Here is a 25480-nt window from a genome sequence, read left to right as displayed (position 1 = left end):
CCAGGTATCCTCTAATCCCCTCCCCTCTCGCCTAGCTTTCCCCAGATCCAGCCCCATCTCCTCCTCAAGGTGTTTCTTAATTCTTTCCCTTCTCTCTCAGTGTCTCCCAGCCCTTTTTCCTCCTCCCAGTATTCTTTAATCCCCTCCTCTCTCCTCTAGTGTCTCTCAATCTTCTCTCCTCCACTCTAACATCCCTTTCCCAAATTCCCATAACCATTCTACTACCTTCTTCCTACTGCCTTATCTAGCACCTCCTGCCCTGAAGCTGTCAGTGAATGAGACATTGGTGGTGAACCCTGGGGAGAATGTGACAGTGCACTGTTTCCTGACTGGGGGTGACCCCCAGCCCCAGGTGCTATGGTCCCATGGTCCAGGTCCCCTGCCTCTAGGCAGCAGGGCCCAGGGTGGTACCCTCACCATCCCATCTGTTCGAGCCCAGGATTCTGGCTACTACAATTGCACGGCTATTAATAATGTGGGCAACCCAGCCAAGAAGACAGTCAACCTGCTGGTTCGATGTAAGTGACTGCTTCTATTGGGGAATGGGGATAAGGGAATCCAACTGGGCTCTAGGGAGGAAAAAATATCATGGGAGGACATACAGTCCTTGCCCTCAGGGTGGGGGGAAGGGACTCCCAGTCTGATGGGGACATATAGCCCATGTCCTCAGGGAGTAACCCGTCTGATGGGGGCCACACAGTCTCTATATTCTGAGAGCTCTCAGGCTAATGAGGGACATACAGACCCTATCCCCAAAGAGCTCCCAGTGTGATTAGTATCAATCTCTGATCACAAGCATCTCTCAGCAAGTCAGAGGAGTAAAGAAAAGAATCCCAGGAAAAGAGGAAACCTGCCGTCAAAGTCATGTCTTTGACCTAGCTCCACCTAGATTCCACCCCCCCCCCCCCTTTTCTCTGCTTAGCTCAACCTTTGTTAGAAATTATTTTGTTTGGGGTGGTGACAGGGCCTTCATAAGAATTCCTCTTAGTGTCCATGATACAGAGGCTGGGCTTCTCAAAAAAGACATTCCTAGCAGGGATGTCTTGTGGTACAGTAGAAAAAAAACAGTTTTTCTGGAGTTAGAGGACCTGAGTTCAAATTTGACTTCTGATGCTATCTCTGGGACCTTGGGTGAGTCACTTAACCTCTCTGGGCCTCAGTTTCCTCAACTGTAAAATGATCAAGTTGGCCTAGATGGCCTTTCAGGTGCCTTTTAGCTCTAGTGATCCTATGAATTGAGGGATAGAAGATAAGAAAAGATTCGATCCGAGAGGAGGCAGTGCAGGGTAGTGGAAAGAGAAGGTGTGTGAGTGTCAGAGGGCCTGGGCTTCGACCTTAAATCCAATACTCCTTAATTGGGTAAGTCCAGAGAAGTCTGGACATTAGTTTTCTGATGCCCACTTCTTGTATGACCTTGAGTTTAATAATATAATTTAATAATATTTTAATATTAATTAATTTGATTAATTAATTTTAATTTAATTGATTAAATAATAATTTAATAATATTAGCTAGCATTTCTATAGACCTTAAGGTTTGCACTTTGCCTTATAAATATTATCCTATTTGATCTTCATAACAACCCTGACAGGTAGATACTATCATCATCATCAATTTACAGATGAGGAAACTGAGGTTAAATGATTTGCCCAGGGCCACACAGATTGTAAATATCTGTTGGAACCCAGGTCTTTCTGTCTCTAGGTCCAGTGATCTTACCCACTGTACCACCTATCTGCCTCCCTGGGTCTCAGTTTCCTCATCTGTAAAGTAAACTAGATGGTCTCTGAGGTCCCTTCTTCCACCTTTCCATCTATGACCCCATGATCTATAAAATAAAGGGACTGATTCTGAAGGTTCTTTTTAGCTCAAAATCCAATGATCCTTTAAACAGAGAAAAAACAATGTCCAGAGCTTGGGATTCTTATCTTGAGCTAAGAAACCCTTAGCTTCCCAGTCTAACTTGTTCTGCTCCCATCTAACTGGTCTTAGTGTGACCAGCTGTCATGCTTCCTGCCTTTCATATCCTTTCCCTGACTTTGTCTCCACCCTCTCACTTCCTTGTTTCTTTAAAATTGGCTCCACAGGGCGGCTACGTGGCTCAGTGAAGAGAACCGGCCTTGGAGTCAGGAGGACCTGAGTTCAAATCCAGACTCAGACACAACACAAAAATTAGTCATGTGACCTTGGGCAAGTCACTTAACCCCAATTTCCCTCCCCCCCCCCCAAAAAAAAGAAAAGTAAAATTGGCTCCACTCCCATGCTTCTTGCCTTCCCGTCAAGAGCGTTTAAAGATATGTCTACTAAATATCAACAAAATCCCCCCTCCTCCCTTGCAGTGATCTACCTGCAATCTGGGTAGTTATCAGTTGTATTGATTCCTTCCACCAGCACCAGCTGCTAGTGCTCCTATCTCCCCAAATACCTTATATGGAAACCTCTAACTATGCGGGTCAGCACCTTTTTTTTGCAACTTATCACGTTAGAGAGATACCTAGAGCCGGATGTGTCAAACTCAGAGCCCAATACTGACTGTTGTTGCTATAGTCTGTCCTTTGAAGAGAACCAATGATATCACTGGGTGATGTCTTGACTCATGTGTGAACTGGATTTAAGTGAGGCAGAGTTGCACAAAGCCATCAGCCTTAAAGCTCTGAGTGCTGCTGAAATCTGATTAAAATGTAATTGAGAAATGTTTAATAAAATTAAAATACAACATGTTGTTGATCAAGTGTGTCCAACTCTTTGTCACCCTGTGGACCATAGTATACCAATACTATCCATGGGGTTTTCTTGGCAAAGATATTGAAGTGGTTGGCCATTTCCTTCTCCAAAGGATTAAAGCAAACAGAGGTTAAGTGACTTGCTCAAGGTCACACAACTAATAAGTGAACTCAGGTTTTCCTGACTCCAGACTTGGTGGTCTATCTACTGAACCATCTAGCTGCCCCACAATAATGCATAGATAATATTAATTTGTGGCTTTTCTAAGTCAATATGCAGTCACAGGGGTATGTTTCTATATGAGTTGGATATCACTGGACTAGAGATTGTGTCTTGCACAGAGTTCTAGAGCCAGATATGTGTCAAAGGTAGCATTTGAACTCGGGTCTTCTTGACTCAAAAGGCAGCCAGCTCTCTAACCACTACTGTCAGGATGCCTCTCATGAGAGTACATAACTCTATAACAAAGCATTAGAATGAATGACTGTGAGGAAAGTACTTTGTAAACCTAGATCATCATATAAATAGGTAATCATTATCATCATAGAGAGAGAGCAGAATCTAACGATACAAACATCCAGATGCTATTAAGCACTCATGGATGTTCCCTGCTAAGTTTATTTTTTATCAACAATTGCTTCATCTAATCCTAATTTTTCCTACTCTGCTGTAAAGACCAAACTTTTACTTTTCTTCTCACTTGCAGTACCTTGGGTTTGGGGCTTGGAGACAGTTTCCTGACCCTTGGTAATAAATTGCTGCTGCGGTCTCTCTTCTGCAGTCAGTTTTAACTAAGAAGATCCTGATGGCAAAGGCTTTCTCCTTCTACTAGATGGGGATCAGCTCTGATCAGCCACACAGTCCCTCCCTATCTCTAAAGAAGCTGGCCCTTTCAGGATCAGAAACAGATAGGATGATCACAGTTAGGAACATGCCACATTTCCCCATGACTTCCCTGTGATTGTATATTTCCAATGGGAAGAGTTCTTTTTTTCTTCCACCTGGCTCATTTCTCTTTCTCTTTGAAGCCTGGGTTGGTTTAAAATCTTAATTTACATCAAATACTTAAGGTCATCCATTAACAACTCTAAGCAGACTCCCAGCATCCTTCAAACATGCTTTTAATGTTTTAAAGAGGCAGATCCTTTTGTTTCAGAGAATTTTTTTTTTAAAGCAGAACAGTTTTCAAAAGAAGTTATGTAGTGGTTTCTGTACTAGAAAATGGCCATGGCATCACAGAGATAGCCCAGGAAGAGACCTCAGAGGTTATATATTCCAACCCCCTCATTTTTACAGATGAGGAAACTGAGGCCCAAGATAGATCACGAAGACAGTGAGTATTAGAAGGGGAATTTGAATCCAGGTCCTTGAACCCTTGGAGCCAGTAGTCTCTCCACAGCACAAGACTGCTTCCAGGGGCTAAATTCCTTGTCTAATAGAACATTTACAATCCTTTTTGTCAGTCAGTGAGTTAACATTCTGATGAAAGAGACATTCTCTGTACTCAGTTTCTGGTCTGTTAAAAGAAACCCAGTTCCCGCCCTCCAGGGAGAACACCTATATTTTTTTAATATGATAGCACAGTCCCTGCTTACAGGATCTCTGACCTTTCAGGAAATGCAATTTCTCTGGTATTTTTCCCATGCACACCTCTGTTGTCTTTACAGCAATGAGGAACGCCACCTTCCAAATCACGCCAGATGTGATCAAGGAGAGTGAGAGTATTCAGCTGGGTCAGGACCTGAAACTCTCGTGCCATGTGGATGCTGTTCCTCAGGAGAAGGTGTCGTACCAGTGGTACAAGAACGGCAAGCTTGCCCGGATATCTGACCGATTGCTGGTGACTCGCAATGACCCTGAGCTTCCTGCTGTCACTAGCAGCTTGGAGCTCATTGACTTGCGCTTCAGTGACTATGGCACCTATCTCTGTGTCGCCTCCTTTCAGGGTGCACCTGTGCCAGACCTTAGTGTGGAGGTCAACATCTCTTCTGAGACAGGTTAGCATCCTGCAGAAAATGCCTGCAGGTGAAATTGGAGGCACCAGGGGAAGGAAGGATGAGGAAAGAGCTCACCCAAGGGAAGGAAGGATGAGAGGGTGACTGGGGAAATGAGGAGATTACTCAAGGAAAAAGAGGATGGGGAGTTACCTTGAAGAAAGAAAATTGGGGTACAACAGTGCAAGGGAGGAAGGATCACACAATGGAAGAGAGGAAGGTCACCCTAGAGAAAGGAGAATGAGGGGTCACTCAAGGGAAGGACTTGAGGGAGGAAGAATCATTTAAGTCCCCCTTGACCAGATCTGCCTATCATGAGCCTGGGTAAAGAAATTTCCCTATCAATCTCTCCAGAGGCATCATCTGATTCCTCTCAGATTCAAGGTGTGTGTGTGTGTTTGGGGGGGATGAGGAGAGGGAGGAGAGGAAAAGTATAATGGAAACTCTTATTTCCCACTCTAACCTGAATTAATTTGCTCAAGGAAAAGAATTGTGCCAGGGTTTTAATCTGTATTCTACTACCTCCTATCTCTGTGTGACCTTGGACAAGTCATTTCACTTCATAGATTTAGGGCTGGAAAGAACCTTAGAGGTCATTTAGTCTAACCTCCTATTTGCAGATGGAGAAACTGAGGCCCAAGGAGGCTACATAATTTTTATGAGATCCCATAGGTATCGATATAGGAAACTTTCTATTTGGGAAACTTCCTCTAACCATGCAGGTCATCATCTTTTTTGCAATTTATCACCTTAGTTATCTTGAGACAGAAAGGGTTAGATGACTTGCTCAGGGTCTTACAGTGACAGGTGTGTGTGTCAGAAATAGCATTCGAAGTCAAGTCTTCCTTGTTCAAAGGTCAACTTTAACCACCACCAGAATCGGAATACAGGTATTTTTTTTTGAAGGTAATTGGGGTTAAGTGACTTAACCAAAGTCACATGGCTAGTAAGTGTGTCAAGTGTCTAAGGTCGGATTTGAACTCAGGTCCTCCTGACTCCAGGGCCGGTGGTCTAGTCACTGAGCCACCTAGCTGCCCCGGAACACAGGTCTTTTGACTGCAAATCCAATGTTCTTTCCATTGCAACACAATATATCCCTTTGAGTCTCAATTTCCTTCTCTGAAGGGTTGGACTACAGGATGTCAAAGGTGTCTTTTGTCTCTAAATTCTTTGATCCAATGAACGAGCATTTCAGCCTATGGAAATGATAGGAATAAGAACAGGACTCGTGATTTCACTGATATAGGGAATTCTCAGTGGGCACAGAACTTCCTATAATTGCAGTAGGCACCTTCTCTGCAATTTAGTCTCGAAGAGTTACCTAGAGAATTGAGATGTTAAGTGACTTTCCCAGGGTCACACAGACAACATGTCAGGGGCAGGACTCAAACCAGTGTCTCACTGTCTTCAAGGTCAGCTCTCTATCCACTATGCCACATTACTTCTTGGAAAGGATTTACACAGCACAAACCTGCACCTAAGAAGAAATGCTTGTGTTCTGATATAGTCAGGGTTAGCTCTTTGAATGAGGAAGGATTTGATTTGGGCCTTGAGAAACAGGTATGATTTGGATTCAGGAGTGGGGAACCTGTGGCCTCAAGGCAACATGGAGCCCTCTAGGTCCTCAAGTGCCACCCTTGGACTGAATCTGTAAAACTTGGACTCAGTCAAAGACCACACCCAAGGACCTAGAAGGCCACATGTGGCCTTGAGGTCAAAGGTCCCCCACCCTTGGTGATGGAGTGCAGTGTGAAGCATATTCCAGACAGTGTCCAGGCACAACATTATGTCATGAGTCCTCCATCATTAGGGGACAACAAGAAAATCAACTTGGTGGAATGGATAAGGCACTGGACTTGGGGGCAGGAAGACTAAATTTTGGGCATGAATTATCTAGATAGGGCAAATGACAATAATCTCTCAGCTTCAGTTTCCTCATCTGTAAAATAGGAAGAAAGATAATGACAATAACACCACCTCCTTCTCAGGGTTATTGTGAAAATCAAGTGAGATAAGTCATGTAAAGCATTTTGAAAGTCTTAAAGCACTATGTAAATGTTAGCTATTGGGCAGAGGATGAGTCTTGGGCAATAAGGAAAAGGCAGTTCTCCCTCTGATCTTCCTCATCCCCCTTTGCAGTGCCCCCCACAATCAGTGTCCCCAAGGGCAGGTCAGTGGTGATGGTTCGTGAGGGGTCCTCCGTGGAGCTACAGTGTGAAGTTCGGGGGAAGCCAAGGCCTCCCGTGCTGTGGTCCCGAGTGGACAAGGAAGCTGGCCTGCTGCCCTCTGGAGCTACCATGGAGGAGACGCCAGACGGGAAGCTACGGGTGGAACGAGTGAGCCGGGAGATGAGTGGGACCTACCGCTGTCAGACTGCTCGGTACAATGGCTTCAATGTTAGGTCCCGGGAGGCGCAGGTGCAGCTTAATGTGCAGTGTGAGTGTCTCCTGGAAGCATCTTCAAACCACCCATTGAACATACCTCCACTGTCCCCCACCCTAAACTCTCCTACCCAACAACTGGCTCAACTGTCTTACCAGGAGAGTGCTGCTGTCAACCTCCTCAGCTCTTAGAACTCTACTCCCAACACCTCTCCCTCAATAGCTTTTCCATGACCTCCCCTCCACTTTTCAGCCAACAACCCGGTTCGATAAAGAATCTCCACTACTTGTAGCCCAACCACAACTCCCTGAGACATCCCCTCCCTGATGATCCAAGTCCATATACCTCTATCCACAATCAATCAATCAAGCTTAGCACAGTGTCTGGCACACAGTAATGGCTTAATAAAAGTTTGTTAACTGGCTTCTAAGCATCTACTATGTGCCAAGCACTACATACAAACATAAAGGTCAATGAGTTCTTGGCATCAAGAACCTCACAGCCCAAGATGTCTTGAAACTATCATCTCCTCTGTCTAAAATCCTCATGCACACATGGCATTCTTAGGAAACTCAGCATGGATCCTGGGGCAGAGCTATGGGAAGAGGTCTCCTACTAAGTGGGAATGGTTGGAAAGGAGTATATATGTCCTTGGAGGCTTGTCAGTCAGTCAAGAGTATCAACTACAGTGTGGGAAGTCATCCTGAATCCTAGGAAAGTGTTGGTGAATGTGAAGGGGGAGAAGTGTGAGGTGTGAGGTGTGTGTAGTGCACATGAGCATCTGTGTATGCTTATGACATGTGTGTACAAGTGCATAGCAGGATACATTTATAAGTGGGCCAAATCTTTTAAGAAAATCTAACATAAGTAAATGTAAATTCTTATGCTTGGGTTCAAAAAATCAACTTCACAATTACAAAATTGAGGAGATTTGATGAGTGAAACAGTTCATCTGAAAAAAGATCTGGGTTTTTGACAAAGGTTAATAAAAGTGAACAATATCACATGGTTTCCCCCCCTCAAAAAAAAACCTGCTGTAATTTTATACTGTGTTAAGAGGAACAGTATACAGAATAAGGGAGGCAGCCAGTCCCAGTATACTCTGCCCTGGTCAGCCCACATCGAAAGTATTTCATTCATTTTTGGGTACTGCTGAGGACAGACACTAATAAACTAGAGAGAATTCAAAAGAGGCTTGAATAGGAGAAAACTTGTTGGGGTAACAGTTGCATCTTCTGTATATGAAGGACTGTTTTGTGGATGAGGATAACACTTATTTCTGCTTGGTCTGAATTAGACAAAATGAGTGAATATTGCAGAAAGGCAGTTTTAGGCTCCATTTATGGAAAAACTTCCACAAAAATGGAGCTATCCAACCCAAGAGATAGCAGATTCCTTCTTAATAGCAATCTTTTTGTTGTTCTTGTCTTTATTTTCATTTCATTTTCTTTTTATTCTTAATTCAACAAACTCCAGCTAAAATGAGTACTTCCATATGCATAATGGGTCAGAAGGACAGGATTGTACAGGAAACTGGGAACCTCCATTGAGTACAGATACTTTTTCTTTGAGTACTATATGCAATAAAGTCACCATCTAACCGTTAAACTTCGAGAGAAGGCTCAATGACTACTTGCTAGGAATGTAATAGATATTGAGGTACAACGAACTTCAAGCCTCCCCGCCTCTCCCCCAGCCCCAAGGTTCTGTAATTCTGAGGGTGTTCTGCTGCCTGTATGTTTATTGAAAGTTTTTCTATCTGTATCTCTTTTTGCTGCTGCTGATGTGTGTGTGTATCTGTATATATGCATTTGTGTATATGAGTGCCCGAGTGTATATTCCTGTGCCCTGGATATATAGGCTGTCACTTCCCCTCAGGGAACCCCAGATTCTACTCTGAAGCCAGTGTATATCCTCCTAGAGGAAACTCCAACCCCCATATCCTATGCCAATCCCCTCCTGTCTACTGGCTTGGGGAGAGGGAGGAGAGGAGGAGCGGAGGGGGACTCCTGCTGACCCTGTGGTGTATCCCCTCCTACCTGGTCTCCCCCTAGTCCCTCCAGTCGTGGAACCAACCAACCAGGACGTGCGCCAGGCCCTGGGCCGACCCATACTGCTGCGCTGCACCTTGCTTCGAGGTAGCCCCCTGCGCATCGCGTCCGCTGTGTGGCGCTTCAATGGGCACCTCCTGCCCACGCCGCCCGCTCCCCACAACGAAGCCCCAGACCACGCGGAGCTGCGCCTTGACCCTCTCACCCGCGACAGCAGCGGCAGCTATGAGTGCACCATCTCCAACGATGTGGGCGCCGCCTCCTGCCTCTTCCAGGTTTCCGGTGAGTGGCCCTCACCTGTCCCCCTTCCCCAAACGATGTCCTCATCTCTGGTTCTCCCTTCTCTCAGCCTGGGCTCTCTTCCTGGCAAAGGGCTGCCACTAGGCCTGGTCTCGAAAGCCCAATCTCTATCCCTCAGCCTCTCAGCCCCCCATGTCTAAGCCCAGTTCTTATCTCCCAGCCATGGTCCCTATAATCTCAAATTTATCTCTCCCTGTCACTCACTACACATTGTCCTTTCCAGTTTAATCTCAGTCCGATTCCGCTAAGCGGTCCTTTGCTCATCTCAGCCCCTCCCCTTCCATCAGCACCTTCCTCCTCGCACCTGTTGACCAGAAGAGGAGAGTTTAGTGCTCATCTCCGGTCACCCCTTCCTCTTTTTGTTTCTCTACATGGAAGCTGCAGGTCAAATACTGAGGGTCTGAGCTCCAGACCTGAGCCACAAAAGTAATTCCTAGCAGGTTATTCTCCACAATAAAACGTGGACGCTTCACTGGTCCGTCAGTGAACAGATGCTTTAGCTTGTACTTGTATTACTTCGTTATAAAGGACACTTTATTCACGAAATCTCTCTAGTCCCCTCAGGTGTTCCCCATCTCCCTTCTCCCCGCAATGTGCCCCAGCCCCTTCCCTAGTATCTCCAGTCTCCTCCCCTCTCCCCTATATGTCCGAGCCCTTCCCCAGTACGCCCAACCCTTTCCCTCTTCTGTCCTTTCCCTTTCCTTCAATGTCCTCCAGTACTTCCTTTTCAGCCCCTTCCAAGTGCCCTCCAATTCCCAATTCCCTACCCTCTCCCATAGCTGTCTTCCCTCTTCCTTCTTCCCTCGTGTTTCCCGGGTCCCTCTCCTCTCTCCACAGTGAACCCAGCCTCCTTCTTTCCCCCAATTCTCTCCCCCCCCCATTCTCCCTAGCGTTCTTACCTCCTCCCTATCCCTCGGCGTTCCCTCATAGCCCTTTCCCTTCTCTATCCGGTGTTCCTTCATCTCTATCCTATCCTCCCTAGGGTTACCTCATCCCTATTCCTCTACCCAAGTGTCCCTCCAGCCTCTTCCTGTCTCTCCTACATTATCTCCACAGCCCCTTTCCCTCTCCTGCCTTTTCCCCACTGTTCCCTTCCTTTCTCACCTAGTCTTCCCCTTTCTCCCTTCCCTCTCTTCTTGCAGCCCTGATCCCTATTTCTTTTTCTCTTCTCAATCTTCTCATCCAATCCCTGCCAAGCCAGGTTGGAATGGTTGGGTGCTGTCTCTGGGCTGCTGGCCTGGGCTTCAACAGAACTGGGGGCCTATGGGTTGGTGGGTTGGGGGAAGCATAGAGGGACTGGGGAGGGAGGGAAGGATATCCTTGGGATTGTAAGAATTGAGAATTACAGGGTTTTGGGGGGCATCCCAGACTCCTCCATTATATCTTCTGTTCAAGGAGATTCAATGCATTATAATGACATCATGCTCAAATGGCATTAAACTCTGTGGAAAGGCACCTAGTGTGCCCACTCCCACCCCTCCAACCTCCAGCCTCTCCCCATCCCCATCCCCTTGTCTGGTCACCACCTCCAGCAGTTGTGGGAATATTCTCCTTCACCCTTACCCACACACACACCTTCCAGGGTGTCCAACACCCTGAGTGGTTGAGAGACTGGGGCCTCAGATCACTGGTCACCTTCCTCATCCCTTCCCCTCCCTACCCTTCACCAGCCAGAGGGCCCCTGTGACATTTCCCACCTCCCTCCCCTCTCCCCTCTTCTCCCTATACTCCTCCCTATCTTCCTTATTCCCTTTCTGTCTCTCCCTCCCTCTTTCCATTCCCTGTTTCTACCTAATATCCCATCTCTGTTTCCCCACAAATCTTCCCCCTCATTTCTGTCTCCTCTATTCTTCCTCCTTCTCTTGATTACTCTTAACCATTTCCCCTTCTACCCTCTTGATTCTCCTTACTATGTCCTTTCTTTCCTTTCTCCTCACTCTCCTGGATCCCTCTGCAACTATCCCTTCTCTTCCTTCTTTGTTTCCCCAACTATCTTCTCTTTTCATTCTGTATCCCCCAACTATCCCCTCTCTTCCCTCTCTGTCTCACCCCAAACTCCTCCCTCTCCTCCTCTGTCTCTACCTTGTCCTTCCCTGTCCCCCATGGCCCCAAACCCCCTTCCACACACCCACCCTCTCAGCCAAAGCCTACAGCCCGGAGTTTTACTACGACACCCCAAACCCCACCCGCAGCCACAAGCTGTCCAAGAACTACTCCTACGTGCTTCAGTGGACACAGAAGGAGCCTGACGCCGTAGATCCTGTCCTCAGCTACCGGCTGGACGTCCGCCAGGTGGGCTGGAGACATACAGGCTAGCAGAGGAGGAGGCAAGGGGTGTAATGAGAATGGGAAAGAATGTCCTCATCCCCATAAGGATATGGGACTGGAGAGTGGAGCTATGCTCCCCAGAATGCTCATTAAGAAGTTGGTAGAGTCCCACCTCTGACACATACTGGCTTGTGTGACGCTGGGCAATGTTCCCAGGAAACTCTTTAAGGTTTATGATCATAAGATAACAGATTTAGAACAGATCTAACACTTGCATTCACAGATGAAGAAACTGAGGCTTAGAGGGAAGTTACTTGCCCAAGGTCATAGAGATATTATCAGAGGTAGGATTTGAACCTGGGTCTTCCTGAATGCTATGCACTGCATAGCAATACACTGACTCTCCAGTTACAGATGGAGTGCTGATCTCTATTGGTATGGGGAGTTTTCTCATGGGAAGTTCTCTATATCAATAAAATCATAGGTCCTACCTTAATTTTAAAAAGAGGTTGAGTGAGGAAGGTGGCTGTGTCCCATAATTCTTGGGGTGTTGAAGGATATCTGAGTTTATGGGGTTGGGGGTATGGGAGGGATAGGAAACACTGACCAAAAAGCAGTGAGCTAAACCAACAAGTATCTCCTGACATTGGCTTCTGCCCTTTCAGAGTCCCCAAAACTGCATAAACTCTGGGTACCCTGTCTCATCTCACCCCATACTCCCTCAATTGTGACTAACAGAAATGATACATTCTGGCCTGGGCAGGTCATTAATATAAGAACTTGGAAATATCAGCAATGTGTGTATGTGAGAGTATACCAGTTTTCCCCATAGGGCAAAGAGCTTATGGCCATACAAATCATCTTTTTTTCCCCTATTCTACTATGTTATGGAAATGCTTGTTTTATTTCTTAAGTTCAGAATAAAATAAATAATTTTTAAAAAGAGAATAAGAAGAGAGACAATGAAGGGAGAGCCTGTCTTTAGTCTTTGAGATTTTGGTGATAGGGACTCAGACACACTAAGCTCTCTCTCCTACTATGGCATAGTGGATAGGACACTGGACTTAGAGTCAGAAAGAACTGTCTTGCCTCCAATATTTACTAATTGTATGATCCTGGGAAAGTCACTTAATTTCTCCATGACTCAGTTTCCTAATTTATGAAATGAGGAGTGGTCTTGGTCCCTTCCAGCTCTTAACCTCTTGGGCTTTAGGGTTACAAGGGAATCAAAATCAGGTTAGAAGATGAATATTTTGTTTCTGTAGAACTGAGTGAATCCACTGTCTCATTAGTTCTTATGACAGTTCAATGAAGTAGTCTGAGTCGGGGCTTATAATAATACCCTTTGGACGGAGGAGGAAATGGAGTCCCAAAGATGGGAAGTGTTTTGCCTAACGTCACATAGCTTGTTTGTTGTAGAGCTTGGATTCAAACTCAGTTCTCAAGATTTCCAAGTCAGGACTCCCTTTTTCCCCATAGTTACTGATAGCCATGCTCAGTGGGTTCTGTGGTTTTAGGTTTTATTTTACTTTATTTCATTTCATTTCTATGAAAGTTAATTTCTCCATTCCTTGTTCATTTTAATTTTTATATTTTTATTATGAATTTATTCATCAATAGACATTTCAATATACAATAACAAATAAAGGTAGTATATGAAACTGTGGGCTCTCTCCATTACACCATGCCACTGAGGGCATTCTTGGAGAGTGGGGGCCGATGGTGGGGGAAGGAAGGGGAGAAGGGACTCAAGAGCCTATAATTGATGGGCCCTAATGCCTATGTCCCCAGCTAAGCCTTCGGACGTCTGTAACGAAGCCAATCCCAGTTCGCCGAGTGGAGAAGGGGCAGTTGCTTGAATACATACTGACTGACCTGAAGGTGCCTCATAGCTATGAGGTCCGCCTCACACCCATCACCACCTTTGGGGCTGGAGACATGGCTGCCCGCATTATCCGATACATGGAGCGTAGGTGGCTGGGGGACTGAGCATGGGGGGAAGGGGGTAGGAGGAGATCCCCTTCTTTTGTCCCAAAGCACTGCTGCCCTTCAGCTTTATGGAAGACTAGAGGCTATTCCATTTCTCCTGCTCTGTTTGAAAACACTCCCAGCTCCCCCGGGAGAGTCCCTTTCTCTCCAGAGTAGCATCTTCCCCAGGGCAGACCCCTCCCAAACCTGTTTCCAGGCTGCTTTTCTCTGGGAACAGGAATAGAATCAGTCTAGCTGGGTCTTTTTGATCAGCTTTGCAGTTCAGATACGTACAATGTTTGAGCTATGAACTTATTTGCTCACACATGCAGGCAATGTGGATTTGCATAATATTTCAAATCTCATTTGATTTGCATGCTATTTATTTCTTGTCAAAATGTATTGAAACCTTTCCAGTCCTGCCCTCTCTCCCCTCAGGCACCGGTTCTAGCCCAACCTTGTGTTTAGTTTCTAAGTACCCCATTATCCCCACCCAGCAACCTTTACAATGGCAACAACACAAGGCTCTAACTTTGTGTTTCTGCTTTGTTTTCCCAGCAACCAACTCTCCGAACCTATCAGGTGAGGGTTCTTTCATTTTCTTTCATGAGCACATTTCTGACATCTCCCTGGTGGTGGTAGTTCTCCCAGGTCAGGATGGCATTGGATTCGGATTCTCATTAGAAGCAGGAAAATTTGTCTGGGAAGAAAGGGAGAATGGATTTTCTCTCTGTCTCCAAGAGATTGAAGAAGGGTTTAGGGCTGGGTGAAGAGAAGAGGAGATATCCAGAAAGCAATTGGGAAGAAGAGACCCAGGGCACTAAGGTTAGAACTGAGTACTACTTCATTAATGGGAGAGTCTCATCTCTTCTTACATTGGCATTGGGCCCTATAATCTAAAGGTATGGCTTTATGTTTGCCCTACCTTTCCCTGCCATTGACTTGTACTCTCTCGTCCTCAACAGCTGACTCAATTTCCTTTAGGTATGTGGTCCCATTTCCTTTAGGTGCTATTGCCTGGTTTTCTTTAGCCCCCCTAAAAATGTAGAAACATGTTCATTTGCATGCTTACTTCAGCTATAGATCAAATAGGATGGGAGAGTGGGTGATTGGATTGGGAACTGAGAAGGGACAATGGCAGTGGCTGACCTTCTACAGTCTCCCTCCTCCTCTTCTATGTACATCTTCCCCCTCTTTCTTTCTTTTCTCTTTCCCCCTAGATAATACCTGCCACTTTGAGGATGAGAAGATCTGTGGCTACACCCAGGACCGGGCAGACAACTTTGACTGGACTCGCCAGAATGCCCTCACTCAGAACCCCAAACGCTCCCCCAACACTGGCCCCCCCACTGATATAAGTGGGACTCCAGAGGGTGAGTGAGGGAAGAAGCAGGGATAGAGAGTTCAGAGGATATAGGATCATAGAGCTGGAGACCTCAGAACCTGTCTAGTCCAGTCTCCATATTTTGTAGTTAAGGAAACTGAGGCCCAGCAAGGTTAAATGACTTGCCAAGGTTACAAGGTAACAAGTTTCAGAGGGAGATTTGAACCAAGGTTCTCTGACTCCATAGAATGTTCTCTTTCCGCTGTACCATGCTGTCTTGATACTGCTAGGGAGAAGGGGGACAGGCATGGAGAGAGGAAGCACTGTTCAGCCTTCTGGGAGCTCTCCAACTGATGCTGAGAGGCATGGTCTTTGGGGTGGATACAGGCTGAGGAGTCTTCCTGGAGGAGGGAACTCTAAGTAGAAGGGGAAGAGACAGAAAGAAAGAAGGAATTTTACAACATAACCTTGGGGAAAATTGAGACCCTGTACAACACATTATAGGTACAAGAATATCTTTTTAAAGTATTAGGTTCTGTTTCATCAATTGTTTTTTTTTTCTTCAAATTTAGTCACTTTGCACTGAAAAGTAAATTAAAATCACCAATTGTATTAAAAAAATTTCTTAAATTAAACAATATTTTACACTTCTTAAAAAAAAGAAAAAAGTAAGAAGAGATCTCAGATTGGGGGATGATCTTGGGAAAGTTCTGAAGGAGGATTGTGAGGTGGTGGTGAGCAATCTCTTCCCTCTCCTCTCAAGGTTATTACATGTTTATTGAGACATCCAGGCCCCGGGAGTTGGGGGACCGGGCAAGGCTCGTGAGCCCATTGTATAACATCAGTGCTAAACTCTACTGTGTCTCCTTCTTCTACCACATGTACGGGAAGCACATTGGTGAGTCTGGGGCAGGAGCCGGAGGAGGGAGGGATGACCGAGAAAGTAGGCACATGGCCTTCCCTCAGAGGGCTACAAGTGGCTGTCTTGAGTGGTAGGGGCTGGGATTCAGCCCTGGTTGAGAGGAAGATTAGAAATCTGAGAGGGCAAAGGACATAGGAAGGCACAAGGTCAGAGTTGTAATATCATAGATAGGATCATAAATCTGGAGCTGGAAACCTTCTAAACATAGGATCATAGCACTAGAAATGGAAGGAATCTGAGGGGTCACCTAATCAAATCCTCTCATTTTACAGATGAGGAAACCAAGGCTGGAATTGCCCAAGGTCACACCCGTAGTAAGCAACAGAATCAGGATTTGTCTAGAGCAGTATTTTCCAGTCATCGGTTTAAAAAGTTTTATGAAATCCACAAAGCTTTACCTACCAGATGTCCTTTTTTTTTTTTTTAGAACTACATATAGTTCTAAAAACATATATATTATATAGTGGTCTAAGGTCCAAAAATATATATTATGTAGTGGTTTAAGGTCCAAAAAAGCACTTTAAAAATATTTCATTTGATCCTCATGGGTCTATTATTATCTCCATTTTACAGATGAGGAAACTGAGGCAGACAGGTTAAATGATTTTCCCAGAGTTACACAGGTATTAAATTATGAAGCTGAATTTGAACTCAGGTCTTCTTGACTCCAGGTCCAGTGCTCTAGCCATTGAGCCTTCCTAGTTGTCTCTTAAACTTTAAATACTGGTCCTTCCTTCCTCCCTCCCTCCCTCCCTCCCTTCCTTCCTTCTTTCCTTCCTTCCTTCCTTCCTTCCTTCCTTCCTTCCTTCCTTCCTTCCTTCCTTCCTTCCTTCCTTCCTTCCTTCTTTCCTTCCTTCCTTCCTTCCTTCCTTCCTTCCTTCCTTCCTTCCTTCCTTCCTTCCTTCCTTCCTTCCTCTCTCTTTCTTCCTCTCTCTTTCCCTTCCTTCCTTCCTTCCTTCCTCCCTCCCTCTCTCTCTCTCTTTCTTTTCTTTCTTTCTTTCTTTCTTTCTTTCTTTCTTTCTTTCTTTCTTTCTTTCTTTCTTTCTTTCTTTCTTTCTTTCTTTCTTTTTCTTCCTTCCTTCCTTTCTTCCTTCCTTCTTTTCTTTCTTTCTTTCTTTCTTTGCTTCTTTCTTTCTTTCTTTCTTTCTTTCTTTCTTTCTTTCTTTCTTTCTTTCTGGCTTGGGCTCCAGGAGCTGGAAGAAAAATTCATGCAAAACATTAATATAGTTTGTTTATCTGCTAAATTCATTGCTTCATAGAATAATAATGATTAAAATATGGATAGTGCTTTACATACACTATTTCATTTCAGCACAGCTAATGCCAGAGAAGGGATTTTATCCTAGGATGCCAACTTCAGTTCCAGCATTCACTATGCCATAGTCCTCCTTGGGATCATAGACTAGGGTATTTTGGAGCTTCAAGGGACCTTTGACATTATCTAGTATAAAACTCTCATTTATAAAAGGAAACTGAGGGACAGATTAGGGGAAATTACTTGGTCAATGTCACACAGGTAGTGAATAGCACAGCCAGGAGCTGGATGAGAAAGTACTGATCTAAAGATTGTTGAAGTCTGTTCAGGTTAGCAGGATGAAGGTAGGTATAACATTAATGGCCATGTAATGACAAGAGATGAATGAATGAGTAAAAAAAAGCATTTATTAAGTGCTTACTATGTGCCAAGCCCAGTGTGAAATTCTGGGGATACAGAAAAAAAAGAAAATCCCTGCTTTCATGAAGCCTATGCTTTAATCAGAGTAAATAATGCAGTTAATATATAGCAGGTTCAGGTGGCTGATGAAAAGATGAGGAGATCCCAAAGGTGCAGCTACAGGGCAGATGGAAAGTCCCTGGAGTCCTTAGGATGTATCAGCTCCACAGGGACAGTCCACCATCATTGGGAAGTGAGAAGGGAGTCTAAGGATCAGGGAGGAGAGGGAATTCTGCGTTACCTCTGGTAGGGTGGAGATAAAGGTTCAGTGTCTCTAGGAGAGGAAAGGGGAAGGAGGCCTTAGCAAGAAAGTTGAGGTTGACTCTGGGGCAGGAGGAGGTGGAAGTGATGTCCCACTGGGCAATAGCTCTTTCTGGGGTTCTCTAGGTGCTCCCATTGGGGTCTGAGATGGATGAAGCAATACCATAGCCCCCAAATCCAGGAATGCCAAGCCTGGGAGGCAAATATTAAAGGAAATTATTTCAGGGAAAATAAAAGACCACCCTACTTCTTATATTGGGGGAAAATTTATTCTCCCTAATGGCATAGTTCATTAACTCCAGGAACCAAGAATAACAGGAGATTTGGGTCTGGGTGTAATAAATATCTAGGTAACAGATCTAAAATTAGTTATTCAGAGGAGCTAGGGGTATTGATAAGCTACCCACACTCTCCAAAATCTAAACCGTGGGGGCACGGGTCAGAGATAGAACCATAGGGTCAATAACCCAGGGTGGGAATTCCATCGTTATCTAGGGAAAGAGAGACTAATTTCCCAACCTGGAGCCGAGCAAGTGAAGACTGAGGTTGGATCAGAGGGAAGATGATGAAGGGGAGAAGTGTGTGTGTGTGTGTGTGTGTGTGTGTGTGTGTATAAATATCTACACACATATATTTCTACATATGAGAAGGGAAACTATAATTTGGGGTTGTCTCTCGTTGTCAGGAGGGACCCTCTATAGGGACTGGAACAGGACAAATCCCTAAAGTTATGGATACATTATTAGGAGGGGGCTCTTCTTCCCTTGGTTCCCAAATATGAAAGTTAGAGCTGGAAGAAAGGGACCCTCAAAGTTATCATACAAACTTCTGGTTTTTACACATGAGAAAACTGAGGAACAGAGAAGTTAATAGTTTTACCCAAGGTCACACAGACAGGTAGCACAGTTAGGATTTTAACAAGTAATAGAGAAGAGATTTGACCTTAGGACCTGATTCCAAAACCCATGTTCTTTTTCATCACACCATGGTACCCTCACTTCTTGCAATGTTATCTTTTGTGTCTACCAGTCCAGAGTGAGGGGAAGTATCTTCTCCCTCCCTAAAAGTCTGCAGAGCTCTTACCCTGCCCTCAATCTCCATAAAGTTCCCATTTTCCAAGTCCCTAGCTATTTCCCCTGTCCCCCTAAGCCTGCCATCCACTCATGCCCTATCCGGCCTGGCAGCTTCAGGGCACCAGCTGTCTTTGGTCTTTGTGTGTCTTTCCACAGCTAACATCCCTCCCTCCCTACCCCAGCCAGATTAAAGCCAACTGCTTTCATCCCCAGGCAGGTAACATTTGGCGGGCCCCCTCCTCCCCGAGGGGGCCTATCTGGCATCCCAGCTGGTGCGGCTTTGTCTGTGGGCAGCGCCATGTAAATGCCAGCCCCAGTGCTCGGGCACCAGAGCCAGCCCCTCTCCGATAGATGATTGATTTCCCGTCCCTCAGCGCCAGCTCTTTCTTCTTCAATCTTAGATGATGGGAGGGGGAGCTGGGAGTGGAAAGAGCTCCTGGGGAACATTACAAAGGAGGGTTGATGCTAAAAAGACTGGAGAGAGACACCAGTTGGACAGTGGCCCTGCTTCAAACCTCTTCCTTGTGCCACCATTAGATAGAGCCAGATTGGGGTTTGAGCCCTCTGTCCCTACCCCCACAAGACAGCAGCTTGGGTCTGAGGGTTCAGGTGGCTGAGCTACCCCAAGAAAGGAGAAGCAGGAAGTGTCCTTCCCCTTCGTGTGAGACCTGGGCTCTGTTGCCCCCAGATATATCTTCTCTGCCATCTGGAAGTAGGCAGTGGATAGAATCCTGGACTTGAGGGTTCAAAGAAACACTGACTTTAATTCCTGGCTCCACTACGAACTTGCTGGGTAACTCTAGACAAGTTGTTTCCTCCTCTCTGAGCCTGTGTTCCCATAGGTTGAATGTGAGGTCAGACCACCTAATTTCTGAGGTTTCTTACAGCTTTTTATAATATGCTGTGATTCCAAGGGAAAGGGGACAGAAAAGGGAGGTAATGATTGGGCTCTGACAATCAGGAAGGACATGACAAGGGACAGTCTGTTCTAGGTCATCAGGGGTCATTCTCTTTTCACTCACACTAAGGGGCAGAGTCCTTTAAAGCTGGGCTGGGAGCTTTCTTCCCAAACCTAGGGGTATAGTGTTTTCTTTCCGCTAATAATAGCAACCCATATTTCTATAGCATCTCACAAAACAAGTTCCTCCCATGACCCTGTGAGGTAGAAAGGGCAAGCACTATTATTCTACTCCCTAATTTTACAGATTGGAAAGCTGAAACTCAGACTTACCCATGGTCCCCTAGCCAAAGGGAATGAGGCACCCTCAGATGGTTTGGGTCGAAATTTTATTTGCCTGTGTGACCTCAGGCAAATCACTCATCTATTAAATGAGGGGATTGAATTAGATGATTTCTGAGGTCCCCCCCACTCTAAAGCTGTGATCCCCAACCCAGTGCTTTTCTGGTCATCCCCACGACTTTCCTTTGTAGACAAGGTTAGAATTTTCTCAGAGGAACTTTTGCTAAGCTATTAAAGGCTAGATTGGCAAAGCAGAGAGAGAGCTGGCAACAGAGCCAGCAAGCTGGCTTTGGAGACATACTACCTGTGTGACCTGGGGCAAGTCACTTAACTCCTTAGTGTCCTACTCTCTCTAAGACTATAAATTAGAGAACATCTACATTAGTAGTGGGAGTTTGCTATGACAATGAAGTATTTCGGCTCCAATTTGACTGTGCCACCTAGCTGGTCTGTTTCCTCATCTGTAAAATAGACCAGATGGTCTCTGGGCTCCACTCCTAGTGCTGAGGTAGCTAGGTAGCACAGTGGATAGAACCTGGAGTTAGGCAGACCTCAGTTTAAATATTGTCATAGAAAAAAAAAGGTTTTTTAAAAAATATGGCCTCACACACTTTTTCTTCCTTTTGCTTTTTGGAGGGGGAAGGCAGGGCAATCGGGGTTAAGTGACTTGCCCAAGGTCACACAGCTAGTAAATATGACCAAGTGTCTGAAGTCAAATTTGAACTCAGGTCCTCCTGACTCCACGACTGGTGCTGTATTCACTGCGCCACCTAGCTACCCCTTTAAAATATGGTCTCAGACACTTTGTTTCTTTCTTTAAATATATAGTCCAATATTCTCATTTGTTTATTTTTTAATTTAAAATTTTTGCTTTTTGGAGGGCAATTGGGGTTAAGTGACTTGCCCAAGGTCACACAGCTAGTTTTTTTTTTGTGTTAAGTGTCTAAGGTTGAATCTCAGGCACTTTCTGTATGACCCTGGGCAAGCCACTGAGTTGCCTCAGTTTCCTCACCTGTAAAATAGGAATCATAATAGTGCCAACTCAAAGAGTTGTCGTAAGGATCAAATAGTATAATATTTATAAAAAGGGCTCAGTTAACATCGTTCCTGACATGTAGTAGGTACTTAATAAATGCTTGTTTCTTTCCCAAAGTAGAAAAATAAAACACACATAACTTCAAATAGTGCAAATTTGGATACATACAACCATTTCAAGGGATTCATTAATCTCAGTAACTGGGATCTAGTAGTATAGAAGCAAGCAAGTCTAGAGGATAAACTCCTTTATGTTAAGCAGCACACTGATTGTAACTGTGCATAAGTTGAGGGGAGCAGGCATATTCTTTTTCCTTAACTAAATTTTGTTTGGGGAGCTTCACCTCATACCCTACTTTTCATTTGTGAATCATTTCCCTTTACTTCTCTTTCCTTTGGTCTCTTCCTATATAAGGTTAAAATAAAATTCACATTCTAACTTATTGGATTAGATGGAGAAGACCTGGGTTTGAATCCTCTTTCAGAAATTTACTACTAATAATAATAAGAGCTAACATGCATACAGTACCTTTGCAAAGCCCTTTACAAACATCTCATTTTATTCTCACAACGACCCTGAGAGGTAGGTGCTATCATTATTCCCACTCTACATATGAGGAAACTGAGGAAGAGAGAAGGTAAGTAACTTGCCCAGTGTCACACAGCTGGTATCTGAGGCTGAATTTAGATTCAAAGTGTTCCTGACTCCACATCCAGCATCCTATCCACTTTACCACCTGGCCATGTGACCCTAACTTCTCTATGCCCTAATTTACTTATCCCTAAAATGATAGGGGTCAACTTAATGAACTCTGAGGTCCTTTCCAGCTCAGTCTCTTCTCTATAAACCCAGGTGGAGGGTAAACGTCCAGAGGTCAATCAAATTTTCAAACACTAACAAATCTGTTTCCTTCTTTTTTTTTTTTTTGCCTTTTTTGGGGGGCAATTGGGGTTAAGTGACTTGCCCAAAGTCACACAGCTAGTTTGTGTGTGTGTGTGTGTGTGTGTGTGTGTGTGTGTGTGTGTGTTAAGTGTCCGAGGCCAGCCTTGAACTCAGGTCCTCCTGACCCCAGGGCAGGTACTCTATTCACTTTGCTGCCTAGTCACCCCCATGTCTGTTTCCTTCTATCAAGGGGAAAGAGCTTCTTCCCCACATCCTTTCTGCCCTGTTTGCACCTTCTCTTCTGGGTCAGTATGAGAACATAGGGCATCCCCACTCCTTCCATCTACCAGGTGTGCCCATGGTCAGGGAGTAGGAGGAAAAGGGGTGTGGATGTGGACCCCCCCTCTTCCCCCAAGATTGTCCCTCAGTGGCCATCCCTCCTTCCCCTTCCATCTCTCAACTAGGTTCCCTCAATCTTCTGGTGCGATCACGGAACAAAGGGGCCCTGGAGACCCATGCATGGTCCCTGAGTGGTAATAGAGGCAACTCTTGGCAGCAGGCTCATGTGCCCATTAACCCCAGTGGGCCTTTCCAGGTGAGTGAGGGATGATTTTTCTGCATGACTTTTGGGGGCTCAACAATATGTCATTCCTTCACTCCTACAGTCACTGTATATTAAAACCCTGTCCTAGGATGATTCTGTCCTGGTTCATCCTCCTGCCTCACATTCAGCAAGGGCATTCTCCCCACATACTGGTTACCAGGGCAAGATATAGGGAGGAGCCATGTCCTAAGGCAGGGGACTGACTGAAATGACTCAAGGTATTTCTATACTGGAGGAGTCCTTCCTCTCTGTGACTGCTTGTTATTTTGATAGGCTTCTTCTGAACACAATAGGAGGAGTGGCTGCTGAAGGGGGCTTTGATGGAAAACCAGCCTCTGCCCTGGCAATATCTTCCTCAACCTCCCCTTCTTTTTTTTCTCTGATCCCATTTCCCACCAGATTATCTTTGAAGGGGTTCGAGGCTCAGGTTATTTGGGGGACATTGCCATTGATGACGTCAGCCTGAAGAAGGGAGAGTGTCCTAGGAAGCAAGTGGACCCCAACAAAGGTTTGGGGCTTGGAGGTGGAGGAGAATTAAGGGGAAGTTATGAAAGTCTGATGAATTTGTATTCATATTTGTATCACTCAATCAACTGTCTTTATTAGATTAAAAAAAGAAAGGAAGGAAGGAAGGAAAGAAGGAAGGAAGGAAGGAAGGAAGGAAGGAAGGAAGGAAGGAAGGAAGGAAGGAAGGAAGGAAGGAAGGAAGGAAGGAAATTTATTAAGTGCTTTTTTTATGGGCCAGTCTGCTAAACTTTGGGGATGCACAAACAAATAAACAAGTCAGTCCCTTCCCTCAAGGACTTTACATTAAAATAGAAGACAATACAAAGGGAAGCTGGAAAATGGGGAGGGGGAAACGTCCTTGAATGGTTGCTGTTGTTGTTTGTCCTTTGTTCTGGAAGAGGACCAGGACACCAGGAAGGTTATGTCATGACTTGCAAGTGAATTGGATTTAAATGAGGGAGGACTGAGCAAGGTCACTGGCCTCACTCTCTCCACCAGAACCATGTGACACTCTCCACCAGTGACAAGATGTAGATCTGGACAAGTGGAAATGGTCCTGAATACAGTGAGGATGTTGGCCTTTTTAAGTTAAGGTCTTTCCCAGGTCTCAGTTTGTCTGACTGGCCATTGAGGAGAAGTCTAGAGAATGGCATGAGGCCAGTGAATGATGGCGGGGATCCTTCCTAAAATGGTGATCCTGGAGAGGTAGTCACGAAACATGAGAGGAGGGCCTAAGAATAGAAATTTCTCTAGGGTAGCTATCAGAGTAGGGTAGCTACTGTGTGCCTGGCCCTAATCTGGGCACAGGGGCAGAGAAAGAGGAATAAATCACTCAGTTCTTGCCTCTAGCTTTATGAGTGTAGCTATGTGCATGTGCATGCGTGCTTGCGTGCGTGTGTGTTTATATATTTGTCTGAGTAAAGGCAAGCAGGGGGTCTGATCAGAGTCACTAGAGAGAAGGGTCAGGAGTTGGGTGTGGGGGGCTGGAGGCCAAGGAGGCTGCTTAGGCCGCCTAATCCTTGGGCATCATGCTCTCTAGGCTACACAGACACTTTGCTCATCAATCGTGAATTCTCTTCCCCGTGCTCATTGTGTCTCCTTTCTCTCTCCTTCCTAGTGGTGGTGATGCCTGGCAGCAGTGCCTCCTGCCTACCTGGCCCCTTGCTCTTTGGGCCCCTTGCTGTCTTCCTCTTGGCAATGCTGAGATGATGAGCGCTGCGACCCTCTCCTATGCCCCTCCCCAGACCCCCGGCACACCAAAGTGTCTACATCGTACCAAAGACTGACCCCCCCACAGCCGGGGTGCCCAGGGGGACAGGGCCATAGTGCCATCGAGGGGGGCTCGTGGTGGTCAAACAAAGGAAGAGAGTATGGGTGAGGCCCATCTCCTGAGATCCTGGAGACACTGGTTTGATGCACACATGCATACACAAACACACATACACACACACACTTACACACACATTATATATATACATATATATATATATATATATTAAAGCACAAGTTTCTATCTAAGCTACCAGAACTTTCTTTAACATGGAAACCCAGGGGACTTGCCCTATTGTTATTGGTTGGCACAGCACAGCCACCCCCAGGGACTTTGGTGGCAGGACAGCTGGACCGTGTTCCCCAGAGGCCTTTTGCAGTATCCTCTTCTTCCTTCTTTTCTTTTCACATTGCCCTGTGTGTCTCCCTGCTCTCCTCCTGCTACCTACTGCTCTCCCTAACGGTTAAACAGAAGCTTGGCAGCACCAGGTGTGGCACAAAGGCAGCTGCCTAACCTGGATAGAAGCAAGTACCTGGGCCCTACCTGGGTTCGCCTCAATTCATCTACCCCTGTGCCCTTGGGCAAGAGAGGGTTCAACTGTATTTGCTTTATCTAGGGGGCCCTTGTTCCAACAACTCTCAGTTTTCAAGGGTTATAAGAGTATTTCGGGGAGGGAGGGCTGGAGTGTAGAAATCCACAAATAACCCCAAATCCCTCATCTCAGCCTGGGGCTCTCTGGCTTCTTCCCTGGAGTTACCCAACAAGGACTGGAATTTTTCCTTTCCCTCCCTGTCCCAGACCTGAGAAATCCACAGAATGCCTTGGTAGTCACAACTGAGGTAACTGTATAGAGCCCCCACCCTGGCACCAACCAGAGGAAGCCTCCTTTTCTTTCCCTCCTTAAACACATCTATACATAGTACCTTGGACTGGCCTGGACTTTGGTGGAATCTGAGAGGG

The 25480-nt window shown here is 45.5% G+C and overlaps 1 protein-coding gene across 1 annotated transcript in view; it reads left to right on the top strand.

Moving 5' to 3' along the window:
* MDGA1 (MAM domain containing glycosylphosphatidylinositol anchor 1) overlaps positions 1-24768 on the top strand; it is an 87978-nt gene extending 63210 nt beyond the window's left edge. The window contains exons 6-17 of the mRNA XM_069073599.1: positions 249-518; positions 4392-4721; positions 6858-7154; positions 9155-9433; positions 11592-11743; positions 13511-13688; positions 14246-14269; positions 14908-15060; positions 15775-15909; positions 22604-22734; positions 23143-23251; positions 24368-24768. Coding sequence (XP_068929700.1) covers positions 249-518; positions 4392-4721; positions 6858-7154; positions 9155-9433; positions 11592-11743; positions 13511-13688; positions 14246-14269; positions 14908-15060; positions 15775-15909; positions 22604-22734; positions 23143-23251; positions 24368-24459 — 2150 coding nt within the window. The 3' untranslated portion in view covers positions 24460-24768. The remainder of the gene's footprint in view (positions 1-248; positions 519-4391; positions 4722-6857; positions 7155-9154; positions 9434-11591; positions 11744-13510; positions 13689-14245; positions 14270-14907; positions 15061-15774; positions 15910-22603; positions 22735-23142; positions 23252-24367) is intronic.
* Positions 24769-25480: the final 712 nt, after the last annotated feature.

The sequence above is a fragment of the Petaurus breviceps genome, unplaced genomic scaffold (genome assembly GCF_028583685.1).
Source record: "Petaurus breviceps papuanus isolate PSGF00001 unplaced genomic scaffold, PetGlider_PUasm1.0 90865, whole genome shotgun sequence".
Taxonomy (NCBI): domain Eukaryota; kingdom Metazoa; phylum Chordata; class Mammalia; order Diprotodontia; family Petauridae; genus Petaurus; species Petaurus breviceps.
Note: the sequence above shows the minus strand (reverse complement) of the source record. Positions and strands in the feature narration are given on the sequence as shown.